Here is an 18,155-nt window from a genome sequence, read left to right on the forward strand (position 1 = left end):
TTGCTTTCACCACTTGTCCTAGCATTCCATCCGTCCATTTTTTGTTGTTGTTGTTTTTTACTTAAAAATTTTTTTTCTTAATATTCTTTTATTTTAATAACTTTATTTTATTTTACGCTACTTTATTTTCTTTTCCTTTATCCTCTTTCTTTCTTTCTTTCTTTCCACTTTATTTTTCCCTTTTATTCTGAGCCGTGTGGATGAAACGCTCTTGGTGCTGCAGCTAGGAGTCAGTGCAGTGCCTCTGAGGTGGGAGAGCCAACTTCAGGACACTGTCCACAAGAGACCTCCCAGCTCCACATAATATCAAATGGCGAAAATCTCCCAGAGATCTCCATCTCAACACCAGCACCCAGCTTCACTCCACGACCAGCAAGCTACAGTGCTGGACACCATATGCCAAACAACTAGCAAGACAGGAACACAACCCCACCCATTAGCAGAGAGGCTGCCTAAAATCATAGTAAGTCCACAGACACCCCAAAATACACCATCAGACGTGGACCTACCCACCAGAAAGACAAGATCCAGCCTCATCCACCAGAACACAGGCACTAGTCCCCTCCACCAGGAAGCATACACAACCCACTGAATCAACTTTAGCCACTGGGGACAGACACCAAACACAACGGGAACTACGAACCTGCAGCCTGCAAAAAGGAGACCTCAAACACAGTAAGATAAGCAAAATGAGAAGACAGAAAAACACACAGCAGATGAAGGAGCAAGATAAAAACCCATAAGACCGGGCTTCCCTGGTGGCGCAGTGGTTGAGAGTCCGCCTGCCGATGCAGGGGACACGGGTCATGCCCCGGTCTGGGAAGATCCCACATGCCACGGAGCGGCTGGGCCCGTAAGACATGGCCACTGAGCCTGTGCATCCAGAGCCTGCGCTCCGCAACAGGAGAGGTCACAACAGTGAGAGGCCCGCATACTGCAAAACAACAACAACAACAACAAAATCCCTACCACACCTAACAAATGAAGAGGAAATAGGCAGTCTACCTGAAAAAGAATTCAGAATAATGATAGTAAAGATGATCCAAAATCTTGGAAATAGAATAGAGAAAATGCAAGAAACATTTAACAAAGACCTAGAAGAACTAAAAATGATGCAAGCAATGATTAACAACACAATAAATGAAATTTAAAACACTCTAGAAGGGATCAATAGCAGAATAACTGAGGCAGAAGAATGGATAAGTGACCTGGAAGATAAAATAGTGGAAATAACTACTGCACAGCAGAATAAAGAAAAAAGAATGATAAGAACTGAGGACAGTCTCAGAGACCTCTGGGACAACATTAAACACACTAACATTCTAATTATAAGGGTTCCAGAAGAAGAAGAGAAAAAGAAAGGGTCTGAGAAAATATTTGAAGAAATTAGAGTTGAAAACTTCCCTAATATGGGAAAGGAAATAATCAATCAAGTCCAGGAAGCACAGAGAGTCCCATACAGGATAAATCCAAGGAGAAACACGCCAAGACACATATTAATCAAACTGTCAAAAATTAAATACAAAGAAAACATATTAAAAGCAGCAAGGGAAAAACAACAAATAACACATAAGGGAAACCCCATAAGGTTAACAGCTGATCTTTCAGCAGAAACAGCAAGCCAGAAGGGACTGGCAGGACATATTTAAACTGATGAAGGAGAAAAACCTACAACCAAGATTACTCTACCCAGCTAGGATCTCATTCAGATTTGATGGAGAAATTAAAACCTTTACAGACAAGCAAAAGCTGAGAGAGTACAGCACCACCAAACCAGCTTTACAACAAATACTAAAGGAACTTCTCTAGGTAAGAAACACAAGAGAAGGAAAAGACCTAAAATAACACACCCAAAACAATGAAGAAAATGGGAATAGAAACCTACATATCGATAATTACCTTAAATGTAAATGGACTAAATGCTGCCACCAAAAGGCACAGACTGGCTGAATGGATCCAAAAACACGATCCATATATATGCTGCCTACAAGAGACCCACTTCAGACCTAGGGACACATACAGACTGAAACTGAGGGGATGGAAAAAAATATTCCATGCAAATGGAAACCAAAAGAAAGCTGGAGTAGCAATTCTCATATCACACAAAATAGACTTTAAAATAAAGACTATTAGAAGAGACAAAGAAGGACACTACATAATGATCAAGGGATCAATCCAAGAAGAAGATATAACAATTGTAAATATTTGTGCACACAACATAGGAGCACCTCAATACATAAGGCAAATACTAACAGCCAAAAAAGGGGAAATTGACAGTAACACATTCATAGTAGGGGACTTTAACACCCCACTTTCACCAATGGACAGATCATCCAAAATGAAAATAAATAAGGAAACACAAGCTGTAAATGATACATTAAACAAGATGGACTTAATTGATATTTATAGGATACTCCATCCACAAACAACAGAACACACATTTTTCTCAAGTGCTCATGGAACATTCTCCAGGACAGATCATATCTTGGGTCACAAATCAAGCCTTGGAAAATTTAAGAAAACTGAAATTGTACCAAGTATCACTTCCGACCACAAGGCTATGAGACTAGATATCAATTACAGGAAAAGATCTGTAAAAAATACAAACACATGGAGGCTAAACAATACACTACTTAATAACGAAGTGATCACTGAAGAAATCAAAGAGGAAATCAAAAAATACCTAGAAACAAATGACAAGGGAGACACGACAACCCAAAACCTACGGGATGCAGCAAAAGCAGTTCTAAGAGGGAAGTTTATAGCAATACAATCCTACCTTAAGAAACAGGAAACAGCTCGAATAAACAACCTAACCTTGCATCTAAAGCAATTAGAGAAGGAAGAACAAAAAAACCCCAAAGAAGGAAGGAAAGAAATCATAAAGATGAGATCAGAAATAAATGAAAAAGAAATGAAGGAAACGATAGAAAAAGATCAACAAAACTAAAAGCTGGTTCTTTGAAAAGATAAACAAAATTGATAAACCATTAGCCAGACTCATCAAGAATAAAAGGGAGAAGACTCAAATCAATAGAATTACAAATGACAAAAGAGAAATAACAACTGACACTGCAGAAATACAAAAGATCATGAGAGATTACTACAAGCAACTCTATGCCAATAAAATGGACAACCTGGAAGAAATGGACAAATTCTTAGAAATGCACAACCTGCATAACTGAATCAGGAAGAAACAGAAAATAAGAACAGACCAATCACAAGCACTGAAATTGAAACTGTGATTAAAATTCTTCCAACAAACAAAAGCCCAGGACCAGATGGCTTCACAGGCGAATTCTATCAAACATTTAGAGAAGAGCTAACACCTATCCTTCTCAAACTCTTCCAAAATATAGCAGAGGGAGGAACACTCCCCAACTCATTCTACGAGGCCACCATCACCCTGAAACCAAAACTAGGCAAAGATGTCACAAAAAAAGAAAACTACAGGCCAATATCACTGATGAACATAGATGCAAAAATCCTCAACAAAATACTAGCAAACAGAATCCAACAGCACATTAAGAGGATCATACACCATGATCAAGTGGGGTTTATTCCAGGAATGCAAGGATTATTCAATATACGCAAATCTATCAATGTGATAAACCATATTAACAAACTGAAGGAGAAAAACCATATGGTCATCTCAACAGATGCAGAGAAAGCTTTCGACAAAATTCAACACCCATTTACGATAAAAACCCTCCAGAGAGTAGGCATAGAGGGAAGTAACCTCAACATAATAAAGGCCATATAAGACAAACCCAGAGCCAACATCGTCCTCAATGGTGAAAAACTGAATGCATTTCCACTAAGATCAGGAACAAGACAAGGTTGCCCACTCTCTCCAGTCTTATTCAACATACTTTTGGAAGTTTTAGCCACAGCAATCAGAGAAGAAAAGGAAATAAAGGAATCCAAATCAGAAAAGAAGAAGTAAAGCTGTCACTGTTTGCAGATGCCATGATACTATACATAGAGAATCCTAAAGATGCTACCAGAAAACTACTAGAGGTAATCAATGAATTTGGTAAAGTAGCAGGATACAAAATTAATGCACAGAAATCTCTGGCATTCCTATACACTAATGATGAAAAATCTGAAAGTGAAATCAAGAAAACACTCCGATTTACCACTGCAACAAAAAGAATAAAATATCTAGGAATAAACCTATGTAAGGAGACAAAAGACCTGTATGCAGAAAAGTATACAACACTGATGACAGAAATCAAAGATGATACAAATAGATGGAGAGATATAACATGTTCTTGGATTGGAAGAATCAACATTGTGAAAATGACTCTACTACTCAAAGCAATCTACAGATTCAATGCAATCCCTATCAAACTACCACTGGCATTTTTCACAGAACTAGAACAAAAAATTTCACAATTTGTATGGAAACACAAAAGACCCCGAATAGCCAAAGCAATCTTGAGAATGAAAAACAGAGCTGGAGGAATCAGGCTCCCTGACTTCAGACTAGACTACCAAGCTACAGTAATCACAGTATGGTATTGGCACAGAAACAGAAAGATAGATCAATGGAACAGGATAGAAAGCCCAGAGATAAACCCACGCACTTATGGTCACCTTATCTTTGATAAATGAGGCAGGAATGTACAGTGGAGAAAGGCCAGCCTCTTCAATAAGTGGTGCTGGAAAAACTGGACAGGTACATGTAAAAGTATGAGATTAGATCACTCCCTAACACTATACACAAAAATAAGGTCAAAATGGATTAAAGACCTAGATGTAAGGCCAGAAACTATCAAACTCTTAGAGGAAAACATAGGCAGAACACTCTATGACATAAATCACAGCAAGATCCTTTTTAACCCACCCCTTACAGAAATGGAAATTAAAACAAAAATAAACAAATGGGACCTAATAAAACTTCAAAGCTTTTGCCCAGCAAAGGGAACCATAAACAAGACCGAAAGACAACCCTCAGAATGGGAGAAAATATTTGCAAATGAAGCAACTGACAAAGGATTAATCTCCAAAATTTACAAGCAGCTCATGCAACTCAATAACAAAAAAAAACAAACAACCCAATCCAAAAATGGGTAGAAGATCTAAATAGACATTTTTCCAAAGAAGATATACAGACTGCCAGGAAACACATGAAAGAATGCTCAACAGCATTAATCATTAGAGAAATGCAAATCAAAACTACAATGAGATACCATCTCACACCAGTCAGAATGGCCATGATTAAAAAATCTAGAAACAATAAATGCTGGAGAGGGTGTGGGGGAAAGGGAACACTCTTGCACTGCTGGTGGGAATGTAAACTGATACAGCCACTATGGAGAGCAGTATGGATGTTCCTTAAAAAACTACAAATAGAACTACCATATGACCCAGCAATCCCACTACTGGTCATATACCCTGAGAAAACCATAATTCTAAAAGAGTCATGTACCAAAATGTTCATTGCAGCTCTATTTACAATAGCCAGGAGATGGAAACAACCTAAGTGTCCATCATCTGATGAATGGATAAAGAAGATGTGGCACATATATACAATGGAATATTACTCAGCCATAAAAAGAAACGAAATTGAGCTATTTGTAATGAGGTGGATGGACCTTGAGTCTGTCATACAGAGTGAAGTAAGTCAGAAAGAAAAAGACAAATACCGTATGCTAACACATATATATGGAACTTAAGAAAAAAATGTCATGAAGAACCTAGGGGTAAGGTGGGAATAAAGACACAGACCTACTAGAGAATGGACTTGAGGATATGGGGAGGGGGAAGGGTAAGCTGTGACAAAGTGAGATAGTGGCATGGACATATATACACTGCCAAACGTATAATAGCTAGCTAGTGGGAAGCAGTCGCATAGCACAGGGAGATCAGCTTGGTGCTTTGTGACCACCTAGATGGGTGGGATAGGGAGGGTGGGAGGGAGGGAGACGCATGAGGGAAAAGATATGGGAACATATGTATATGTATAACTGATTCACTTTGTTATAAAGCAGAAACTAACACACCATTGTAAAGCAATTATACTCCAATCAAGATGTAAAAAAAAAAAAATACCATGATACAGACTGCGTGTTTTCACAGTGTCATTCTCCCTTTCTTGCTTACTAATAAAAACATAATTTTGTGGAACAACAATGTACCTAACTAAAAACTACACTTCTTGGCCTTTCTAGCAGATAATCTTGGCCATGTGACACAATTTCAGCCAAAGAGATTTTTTTTAAAAGTAGAACTTAAAGCAGCCATCTTGCGACCCTGAGGGGATAAGCACTCACTAAGGATGCCTGAGAGGTTCCTATTACTCATAGGCAAAGACTATTGTTAACTATATGCTCAATGCCTGTGAGGATTCATAAACAAGTACTCTCGCATATGGCTGGTGGTAGCGTAAACTAGTAAAACCTTTCTGGAAAACAATTTGGCAATACATACCAAGAACTTTTAAAACATTCACATTTACAAACTGTAGTGGCAAGAGTGTAGGGAAATAAGCACTCTCATGCATTGTTTGTGGGAGTGTAAACAATCTCCAACATGTAATTGTTAAGTGAGAAAAGTAAAGCACATGACATATGTAATGTATGTCTCCAATTGAGTTAAGAAGGGGAAAGAAAATATATACATGCATTTACTTGTATATGAATAAACTACGTCTAAAAGGATACACATAAAATTGGTAATAGTGGTTGACTCCAGGTGGGGAATTGGAAGGCTGTGGAACAGGGGTGGGAGGGAGACTTTTCACTGGATATCCTTATATACCTTGGCTCTTTGAGAGTTTCATGGGAATCTATCCTAAGCATATAAATAGAGATACAAACACTTACATACAAAAATGTTCACTCCAAATGTTACCACTAATTGTAAACACTTGGCAATCGGCTAAATGCCCTACATTAAAGAGGTTAGGTAAATTAGGTATATCCATGGGATAGAATATTTTGTAGCCATTAAAATGTTATTTATAAATAACGGCACAGGGATATGCTTATGATATAATATTAATTTAAAAGGCCAGATATATTTACTGGTTTTGAACTTTTACAGTCAACCTCTAGTCAACATAGAGTATTAATTACAAGTCAATGGTAACAACCTTGACAATATAAACAAAAAAGTACAGCTTATAGAAGGTTGGAGGAAGAAAGAAAGAATAGCAGCACTAATGTCCGTATCTTAGAAAGTGGGTAATCAAGAGAGACTGACAAAAGCCGATGGGAGGACAAACAGTGGTTAAGTTAATAAATCAAGGGGGAAAGGGCGGGGGGTGGGATGAACTGGGAGATTGGGATTGATATATATACACTATTGATTCTATGTATAAAATAGATAACTAATGAAAACCTACTGTATAGCACAGGGAACTCTACTCAATGCTCTGTGGTGACCTAAATGGGAAGGAAATCCAAAATGAGGGGATATATGTATATATGTATAGCTGATTCACTTTGCTGTACAGTATAAACACAATATTGTAAAGCAACTATACTCCAATTTAAAAAAATCAAAAAAGGTTAATAAATCAAGAAATGGTGGTATAAACCCTATTATCTTGAATTTTGGAGGCAACTACAAGAAAAATGAAAATGACAAGGTTGCCTCTCAGGCAAGGGATTGGAAGTAGCAAAAGCAGAGGCAGAAGACCATTGCATTTTATCCTAAACCTCTCTGTACTATTTGGTTTGCTACCAGGTATACACATTATTTTGATTAAAAGGCAAAAAAACTTTTAAGTAGGATATATGACTGTGATTTCAACCATAAAAAGAAAAATGCATAGGAAAAAAGACTAGAAGGAAATATATCAAAACGTTAACAATGGGGCTTCCCTGGTGGCGCAGTGGTTGAGAGTCTGCCTGCCGATGCAGGGGACACAGGTTTGTGCCCCAGTCTGGGAAGATCCCACATGCCGCGGAGTGGCTGGTCCCGTGAGCCATGGCCACTGAGCCTGCGTGTCCGGAGCCTGTGCTCCGCAATGGGAGAGGCCACAACAGTGAGAGGCCCGCGTACCGCAACAACAACAAAAAAAAAACAAAAAAAAAACCTTAACAGTGGTTGCTTCCGGGTGGCAGAATCATGGGTGATTTCTTCTTTATACTTTCCTCTATTTTCCAAATTTCCTATTATGCTAAAAAGCCAGAAAGTATAGGAGATAATAAAATCAGAAAATAGGCCTGAAGAAAGAAAAAAGAAACATTTGCTGATTGACTCACTAAGAGAACACTTTTCAGGACTGCCCTGCCACCCCATTCCTCCAATCCCAAGCAAATACCAGAAAGGTCAAATAAGGCTGGGTGGGGACAGCACGCCCTTTACTTCCTGGGGAACCACAGGGGTACTGCGATGCCAGCACCCTCTGTGGCAGACTGTTGCAGTAATGGCTCTCAATTTGCTCACATGTCCTTGTGTGCATAGGAAAACTTTGCAGTTCCCACTCCCAAGAGATAGAATCTATTTCTCCACTTTTGGAATCAAGGCTTGGCCATGTAACTTGCTTTGGCAATGGGACAATGGAAAACATGACACAACAGAGGCTTGAAAAGTGCTTGCATATTGGGCTTGTCCTCTCTTGCTGCTGGACACCCTTCTGCTACCTTGTGAAAAAGCTTAGGCTGGCTTTCAGGTGGGTGAAAGACCACATGGAGAGAGGCCCCAGACACCCCAAATTAGGTCCTGGACACCTGAAGGAGATATTTTTAGACCATCCAGCCCCAGGCAATCTGGTCCAGACTAGAACAATAGTTCTGCCAACCTACAGAATCATGAGAAATGATCAACCATTGTTCTAAGACACTAAGTTTTAGATAGTTTGATTCAGCAAAAGCCAACTGACATACCCTCCAATGAAAAAACCACCCAGCCAGGGAGATGAATAAAATTCTTTTATTACCCTCTAAATTCCATATTCATCTCAAAACTCATTCATTCTTCCCTCCTCAGAGATGGCCTCTCAGCCAGTACAGGTAATAATCTAAGGAGTCTTGGGCCTTGTAGAGCTCAACAGTTAGCAGAATTTCCCTCCTTTGACAATATTATTATCAAAGGGCTGAGATGATGGTAGCAGAATGTTCTCAGGAACCTTAGACTGCTTGCTGAAATCTGCTCAAGGTCTTCCTCTTTTCATCTCAAGCCATGTAATATCAAAAGCAACATGCTCCATTACCTCTGATTTTGCTGACCTGAGTGCACGAACTCTGTGTCTTATTGATTATTTTTGCTCCAGCACCTAACATGGTACCTGGCATACAGCAGGCACTCAACAAATGTTTGCTGAATAAACAAATGAGTGTCTTCCTATATTAAATGTCCCACCTAGCCAGTGGGACATATTTTCCCCCCAACCACCCCCACAGAGTTTAAGGACAGAATACTGGATCACCTTTAGGACTCCATGGAGCATCATCTGAATTCTTCTTTTTCTTGGGTCGAGATTTCAAAGCAGGGTCATCATCGTCAGACTCCAGGGAAGGGTAAACTGCAGTGAGAGGGAAAAGCAGGGTAAAATGAGATCTCATCCAGAAGGGTGATGACAGAATGATACCTACCTGAGCTCCTCCCACCCCCCTACAAGTGGACCCTTTACTTAATCCATACTCAACTGTAGGAATTCTTGAATATGCCACATACTTTTCATGTCTTTCTACTTTTGTACCCTTGCTGCAAATGTCCTTCTCCCAGCATCACCTAACTCTGATTTCACTCACCCAACATCCATTTAGTGAGTAACTTCATGAGTTAATGACTGTACAAAATTCAGCTTTAGATTCACATCCTAAAGAAGCCTTCCCTCTTCTCTTAATCTCATTCAGATGCGTCCTCAACTCTCCACAGTATTCTGTGCATACCTCTATTGGAGTTGTTATATAGTATTTAAGAGATGATTAGTAAATGTCATCCCCAATTTACTGTGAGGGCAAGGATATGTATTATTTGATTTTAAACTAAGGGAGCTGAACATAATGAAGAGTGGGTGCTCAGTAAGTGTTTGCTGAATTAATGGAAAAAGAAATGGTTCACACATTCACACAAAGGAAACAAAAAGACCACTTAGGCTGAATTGGGAACAAGATTATTATAACTGAATGATGCGAATGACAAAACACACATATATAAGTATCTCAACCTATATAAATACATAGAAACATCCAGTTTTATCATACACATGCAACACCTATACAGGTTAATAGGAAAATGGTCTAGAAAGGTCCTACTGATGAGGTCAAACTCTGCTACTGCTAAACCTAAAAGAGAAGCAAAGTGAGAGTGAATATTTCCTCCTAATGACTACTCCCATTCCTCCTACTGATCAGCTTCAAACTTCTCTAGAATTCTACTTCATCAGAGGAATCCAGTCTCCCACTTCCTTCCAGAAGGGTCTCTCTGTAGGAAAATGAGTCCATTTTTCAGGCCTGCCTCCTTCAGCAAAGAAGTAAAACACCTCTTTGACTCATTAAAAAATTTTTTTTGAATTTATTAATTGTCCCTAGAAAGAAATGACTACTGGTAACAGTTGTTTGAGAAAGGTTCCATCCCTACTAGACTAATGGCTGTCAATGTTATTTTGTTGGGTTTGAAAGGTTTTTCCACCTAAAGGAAAGAAGTGTAGTATGGTAGAAAGACCTTGAGTCTCAGGATTAGACAATTACTTTGAAATCCTGGACTGACCCACTAGCTTAGTAGCCTAGGAGAACTGTAAGTCTCACTACCTTCACCCATAAAATTGAAATAGTAGATGAACCTGCCTTGCAAAGTTCTGAGAATTGAGAGATAACAGGTATAAAGTAACATACAAAAGGAATTCCATTCTAAGGTTCATGTCTTATTCAAGATGGAATAAGATGTAGATAATAATTAATTTTAGACATTTAAAGAAAATACAAGTTAAAATACGCATATTAAAAATACAAGGGTAGGGCTTCCCTGGCGGTGCAGTGGTTGGGGGTCCACCTGCCAATGCAGGGGACACGGGTTCGTGCCCTGGTCCGGGAAGATCCCACATGCCGCGGAGTGGCTGGGCTCGTGGGCCATGGCTGCTGAACCCATGTACCGCAAAAAAAAAAAAAAATACAAGGGTGGGAGGAGTGATGCCTCCTCCAAAAATGATGGAGTTGGGAGCTCCAAGGATCTGTCCCTCCACTGAAGCAACCATTAAGCTGTCAAAAACTACAATAATCAGCTTTTTGGGGACTCTGGAATCCAATCAAAAACTTATAACAACAAAGGGGATGCTTAACAAAGAAAAAGCCTGCTTAATTAAGGCATTTAAGGAAAATTCTGTCAGGAAATCTCAGCTGACTGCTGAGGCAATGGAACAGATGCTTCAGTGACCACACACAACAAGGAACACAGTATTTGCAAAAACTCATTTGGAAAGTCATTAAATAAATAGATAACTGTAGCTCACCATAAGCAACAACAGCAATCTCTAGGGAAGAAGGAAGATATGACTTCCAGAGTTATCACATTATAATATTCAAAAGGTCTAGGTTTCAAACAAAAATTATAAGGCATGCAAAGAAACAGGAAATTATGTCCCATTTACAGGAAAAATATTGATAAAAATTGTCCATGAGGAAGCTCAGACATTGGACTTACTATACAAAGACTCTAAATCAACTGTCTTAAATATGATCAAAAATAACCATGTCTCCGGAAGCAACCTAAATGTCCATCGGCAGAGGAACAGATGAAGAAGATGTGGTACATATATACAATGGAATATTACTCAGCCATAAAAAGGAACGAAATTGGGTAATTTGTGGAGACATGGATAGACCTAGAGAGTGTCATACAGAGTGAAGTAAGTCAGAAAGAGAAAAACAAATATGGTATATTAACACATATGTGGAATCTAGAAAAATGGTATCGATAATCCTATTTGCGAAGCAGAAATAGAGACACAGACGTAGAGAACAAATGTATGGATACCAATGGGGAAAGAGGAGGGGTGGGAGGAATTGGGAGATTGGGATTGACACATATACATTATTGATACTATGTATAAAATAGATCACTAATGAAAACATACTGTATAGCACAGGGAACTCTACTTAATGCACTGTAGTGACCTGAATGGGAAGGAAGTCCAAAAGGGAGGGGATATATGTATATATGTATGGCTGATTCATTTTGCTGTACAGTAGAAACTAACACAACATTGTAAAGCAACTATACTCCAATAAAAATTAATTTTAAAAAACTGTCCTTTGAAAAGATCAATTAAATTGATAAGATGCCAGCAAGAATGACAAAGAAAAAGACACAAATTACTAACATCAAGAATAAAAATAAAAAGAATAAAAAATAAAATAACATCAGATAAAAAAAAATGTCACTAAAGACTTCACAGATATTAGAAGGATAATAAGGGAATACTACAAACAACTCTATGCTCATAAATTCTACAACTTAGCTAGAACGGACCAATTCCTTGAATACCATGAACTATCAAAACTCACCCAAGATGAAATAGGAAACCTGAATAATCCTATATCTACTAAAGAAAATAAATCCATAGTTAAAGCCTAAAAAAGAAATCCCTAGGCCCAGGTAGTTTCACACAAAAATTCTACTAAACATTTAAAAAACCCCACTAATTATACATAATCGCTTCTAGAAAACAGAAGAGAAGGGAACATTTCCCAACTCATTCTTTGAGGCCAGCACTGACTGCCCTGATACCAAAACTAAAGACAGTACAAGAAAAGAAAATTATAGACCAATATCCCTCATGAACACAGACACAAAAATCCTCAGTGAAATACTAGTAAACCAAATCCAGTAATATATAAAAAGAATAATACACCATGAGCAATTAAGGTCTATCCTGTGATTTCAATTCTGGTTTGATATTTGAAAATCAGTCAATGTAACCTACCATATTAACAGACTAAAGGGAAAAAACCACATGATTATATCCACTGGTGGAATAAAAACATTGGGAAAATTCAATATTCATTCATTTAAAAAAAAAAACTCTCAGCAAAATAGGAATAGAAGTGAACTTCCTTAACTTGATAACCTATACAGATAATATCACAATAATGAAAAGACTAAATGCCTTCCCCCTTAGATTGGAAACAAGGCAAGGGTGTTAGTTCACTCTCACCACATCGTGCTTGAAATCCTAGCCAGAACAAAAAGGCAAGAAGGAAAAAAGACATACAGATTGGAAAGAAAGGAATAAAACTGTACCTACTTGCACATGACATGATCATGATCATCTAGACAAAAAAATACCAAGAACATACAAAACATTCCTAGAATTAATAAGTGAGTTACCAAGGTTGCAAGATACAAGGTCAACACACAAAAATCAATCATATTTATATATACTAGCAATAAACAGTTGGAAACCAAAGGTTAAGAAAGGTACCATTTACAGTATCTCCAAAAAATACGCAACTCAGGGATAAATCCAACAAAAAACATGTGTAGAACCTGTATGCTGAAAACTATGAGACACTGATGAAAGAAACTTTTTAAAGAGTAAATATGGAGGAACATACCATGTACACAGATTAGAAGATTCAATATACCTAAGGTGACAATTCTCTTGCAGTCCTTGTGTAAAACAGTTTGCTGGTCCCTCAAAGAGTTAAACACAGAATTATCATATGACCCAGCAATTCTACTCTTAGGTATATGCCCAAGAGAAATGAAAACATGTGTCCACACAGAAACATGCACAAAAATGTCTACAGCAGCATTATTCATAACAGCCAAAAGGTGGAAATAACCCAAATGTCTATCAGCAGATGAATGGATAAATTGTGGTATAACCATACAATGGAATACTAAGTCAACCATAAAAAGCAACAAAATACTGATACAGCTTATAACTTGGATGAACCTTAAAAACATGGTAAGAGAAAGAAGCCAGACACAAAAGGTAACAAACTATATGATTACTTTATATGACATATCCTAAACAGGCAAATCCATATGGACAAAAAGCAAATTAGTGGTTACCAGGGTATGAGGGGAGGGGGGAGCATGGGGAACAATTACTTAATGGATCCCGGGTATTTTTCTGGGCCCATGAAAATATCTTGGAAACAGAGGTGGTGGTTGCACCACATTGTGAATGCGCTAAAATGCCACTGAACTGTACACTTTAAAATGTTTAATTATATGTAATGTGACTTGTACCTCGATAAAAAATGAAGATCACAATTCTCTCTGAATTGATCTATGTATTTAACACAATTCCAACCAAAATCCTAGCAGAAATTGTTGTGGATTCAGACAAACTGACTCTAAAATTTATATGGAAAGGCAAAATTGAAGAAATCATATTACTTGATTTTAAGAATTAATAAAGCTTCAGTAATCAAGATAGTAAGGTATTGACAAAGAGATTGACACGCAGATCAATGGAAAAGAACAATTCAGAAACAGAGCCACACAAATATGGTCATTTGATTTTTGACAAAGGTACAAATGCGAGTCAATAGAAAAATAAAATAAAAAATAGTCTTTTCAAGAAATGGTGTTGGAACAATTGGACATCCATATGCAAAAAAAAGGTGAACCTCAATCTAAACATCATACCTTATGTAAAAATTTAGTCAAAATGGAACATGGATAGAAATGTAAAACCTAAAACCATAAAGTTTTTAGGTGAAAAAAAAGGAGAAAATTGTGCCCTGAGTTTACAGAAAGAGTTGTTAAATAAGACACTAAAAGCATAAGCCATGAAATATAAAACTGATAAACTGGACTTTCTAGAAAGTGAAAGTGTTTACTTTAAGAAAGAAAGTCTTAAGAGAATGAAATACAAGCCACAGACTGGGAGAAAATATTTGCAAATCATTTATCTGACAAGAGACTTGAATCCAGACTATATAAAGAACTTTCAAAGCTCAACAGTTAAGAAACAACCTAATGTTTTAAAAGGCAGCAGTTGTTCAAAGTGTCTGTTTAGACATTTCAAAAAAGAGTATATGACTGGCAAATAAATACATGAAAAGATGTTCAACATCATTAGCCATCAGATGAGCCACTAAATGAGATATTGCTACACACCTATTAGGATGACTGAAATAAGTATACTGACAATACCAAGTGCTGATGAATATGCAGAGCAATTAGAACTCTCACACATTGCTGGTGGGAATGTAAAATGGCACAATCACTGGAAAACAGTTTGGCAGTTTCCAATAAAGTTAAAGCATCCACTGCTCACGTTGTTCAGGAATCCCATTCCTAGGTATTTATCCTAGGGAAATAAAAACTCATGTTCACACAAAAGCCTGCATACAAATATTCACAGCAGCTCAATTCATAATCGCCCAAAGCTGTAAACAATCCAATGTCCTTCAGTGGGTAAATGGATGAAGAAACTGTGGTAGTGGGACTTCCCTGGCGGTCCAGTGGTTAGGACTCTGTGCTTCCACTGCAGGGGGCATGAGTTCAATCCCTGGTCAGGGAACTAAGATCCCACACGCCACATGGCAAGCCAAAAAAGCCCAAAACAACAAAACAAAACTGGTAGATCCATACAATGGAAAACTATTCTTCAACAAAAAAGAACAAGCTATTGATATGCAACAACATGGATAGAATCTTAAAGGCATTATGCTAAGTAAAAGATACCAGTCTCAACATATTACATACTGTATAATTCCATTTATATGACATTCTGGCAAAGGCAAAATCACAGTGATGGGGAATGGTGGTTGCCAGGAGTTAGGGGTAGAGGGAGGGCATGACTACTAAGGGATAACATAAGGGACTCTGGAGGGGTTCTGTGTTCTACTCATTGTGGTGGTGGTGATGGTGGTTACAAGAATCTAAGCATGTGTATACCAACAAAGCCAATTTTACTTAATGTTAATTTAAAAAATAAACCCTTTATCGGGCTTCCCTGGTGGCACAGTGGTTGAGAATCTGCCTGCCGATGCAGGGGACACGGGTTCGTGCCCCGGTCCGGGAAGATCCCACATGCCGTGGAGCGGCTAGGCCTGTGAGCCATGGCTGCTGAGCCTGCACGTCCGGAGCCTGTGCTCCGCAATGGGAGAGGCCACAACAGTGTGAGGCCCGCATACCACACACACACACACACACACACACACAAAACCCTTTATCAAAAGGGAAAACAGACTGAAAATAAATGAACAGAGCTTTCAACTCAAGATGTTGTACAAAGAACATTAAGAAAAAGGAATAAAATAAAACCAGAAATTAACAGTAAACAAACACCAAACACTGGAGATAATTAGTAAATCATCAAATAAACTAGACAAACTATGTTAAACACCACAACCAAATACAGCTAATTTCAAGAAGGAAATATCAATTCAAAACCAGTAATTCTACTAATGTAAATCACCATTAGCAAATTAACAGAAAACTATGTGTTTATATTAAAAGATGCCCAAAAATCATTTGATAAAACCCAATTCCACTCTGGATTTTAAAACAAACAAAAACTTCTCAAACTCCCCTGAACTTCATGACAGTAGTCTAACAGAGACCTACAGAGCCCTACATACTGAGTGGACAAACACTAGCAGCATTACCTTTAAAGTCAGAAACAACACAAGGATGCCCCCTATCACCATTACTACTCAACACTGTAATAAAACTAGGAAAATCTAGAGGTATGAATACCAGAAAGAAAGGGGGTGTTATGGGCTAATTGTGCCCCCGCCCCAAAATATATTGAATTCCTAATCCCCGGTACTTCAGAATACGACTGTATTTGGAGATAAGGCTTTGAAAGAAAGTTAAAATGAGACCACTAGGATAGGCCCTAAGCCAATCTGACTGGTGCCTTTTTAAGAAGAGATTAGGATATAGAGAGTGACACCAGGGGCCCATGTGCACAGGGGATGGCCATGTGAAAAAGTAGCAAGAGGGAGGTCATCTGCAAGCCAAGGAGAGGCCTCAGGAGAAAGCAACCCTGCTAATACTTTGATCTTGGACTTCTAGCCTCTAGAACTGTGAAAAAATTAATTTCTGTTGTTTAAGCCAACCAGTCTGTGGTATTTTGTTATGGCAGTCCTAGCAAACTAAGATAGGGGACACAGATCACCTACCTCAAGAGCCCAAGACAATTAGCTGAAAAACTAACAGAACTAATAAGAGCATATAAGGCAATCCAACACAGGATCAATATAGAAAAATCAACTATTTTCCTGCATACTAGCAACAGCCAATTGGAAAATATAATAGATAAAAAGATGCCATTTTCAATAGGAATGAAACTATAAAATAAAATACCTAGTAATAAACTGAAGAAGAGATATACAAGAAAGCCTGAATAAATAGCAGACCATGTTTGAAGACAGAAGGACAAGATGGCCTGTTTTGTGGCTGCTCAAAGGTAAATGGCAGAATGATAGCAATGTCATCCAGAAGTTGCACTGGTTCAAAAGCAATTTTCCCTGGCATGTTGTTTTTAACCAATCAGTGGTGAGTTTTCTCATATTTCAGAGAAAACCTTAGCTATATATGAAGACCTACACACAAAAGCTAAAAATCCTGCAATAGTGCCTCCCGTCAGAGGAAGGGTAAATGGTGGCTTTGTTTTCTACAAAATTAAATTCTGTTGGGAGAGGAGGATGGTGGAGAGTGCAGCTGAAGACGTTGTGAAGACACTTTCCCCTGTGTTTAAAAACAACAAAGGACTTCCCTGGTGGTGCAGTGGTTAAGAATCCGCCTGCCAATGCAGGGGACACGGGTTTGAGCCCTGGTCCGGGAAGATTCCACATACCACGGAGCAACTAAGCCCGTGTGCCACAACTACTGAGCCTGCGCTCTAGAGCCCGCGAGCCACAACTACTGAGCCCGTGCGCCACAACTACTGAAGCCCGCGCACCTAGAGCCTGTGCTCCGCAACAAGAGAAGCCACCCGCAACAATGAGATGCCCACGTACCACAACAAAGAGTAGCCTCTGCTTACCACAACTAGAGAAAGCCCGTGCACAGCAACGAAGACCCAACAGAGCCAAAAATAAATAAATAATTAAAAAAAATAAAAACAACAACAACAAAAGACTGCTGACGACTAGGCTCTGGATCAGATTTTAATTTGATAAAGCTGCTATTTATCGTAAGCAAATGCCCTCAAGAACCAACATCTGGAAGGAGGAACCTGAGCCCAGGCAGAGTTTAGGGCTACAAAGGATCCACTGACTACAATGCTG

General features: G+C 38.5%; 2 protein-coding genes across 10 annotated transcripts in view; both read right to left on the reverse strand.

Moving 5' to 3' along the window:
- The window catches only part of FAM120C (family with sequence similarity 120C), a 330,565-nt gene that overhangs the window by 98,082 nt on the left and 214,328 nt on the right, over nt 1–18,155 (reverse strand). The window contains exon 11 of one of the 4 annotated variants that reach the window (XR_007474743.1): nt 975–2,683. The exons of 2 other annotated variants lie outside the window; for them this stretch is intronic. The gene's annotated coding sequence lies outside the window, so the exon portion shown is untranslated. Of the gene's footprint in view, nt 1–475; nt 2,684–18,155 lie in introns of those variants that run through there. One more of the 4 variants, XR_007474741.1, reaches the window with a different exon arrangement.
- PHF8 (PHD finger protein 8) overlaps nt 1–18,155 on the reverse strand; it is a 99,516-nt gene that overhangs the window by 26,275 nt on the left and 55,086 nt on the right. For all 6 annotated transcript variants that reach the window (XM_033414827.2, XM_004284767.4, XM_004284766.4 and 3 more), the window contains one exon: nt 9,383–9,478. In XM_033414827.2, the coding sequence (XP_033270718.1) occupies nt 9,383–9,478 (96 nt within the window). The remainder of the gene's footprint in view (nt 1–9,382; nt 9,479–18,155) is intronic.

This window comes from Orcinus orca, chromosome X, assembly GCF_937001465.1.
Source record: "Orcinus orca chromosome X, mOrcOrc1.1, whole genome shotgun sequence".
Classification (NCBI taxonomy): Eukaryota; Metazoa; Chordata; class Mammalia; order Artiodactyla; family Delphinidae; genus Orcinus; species Orcinus orca.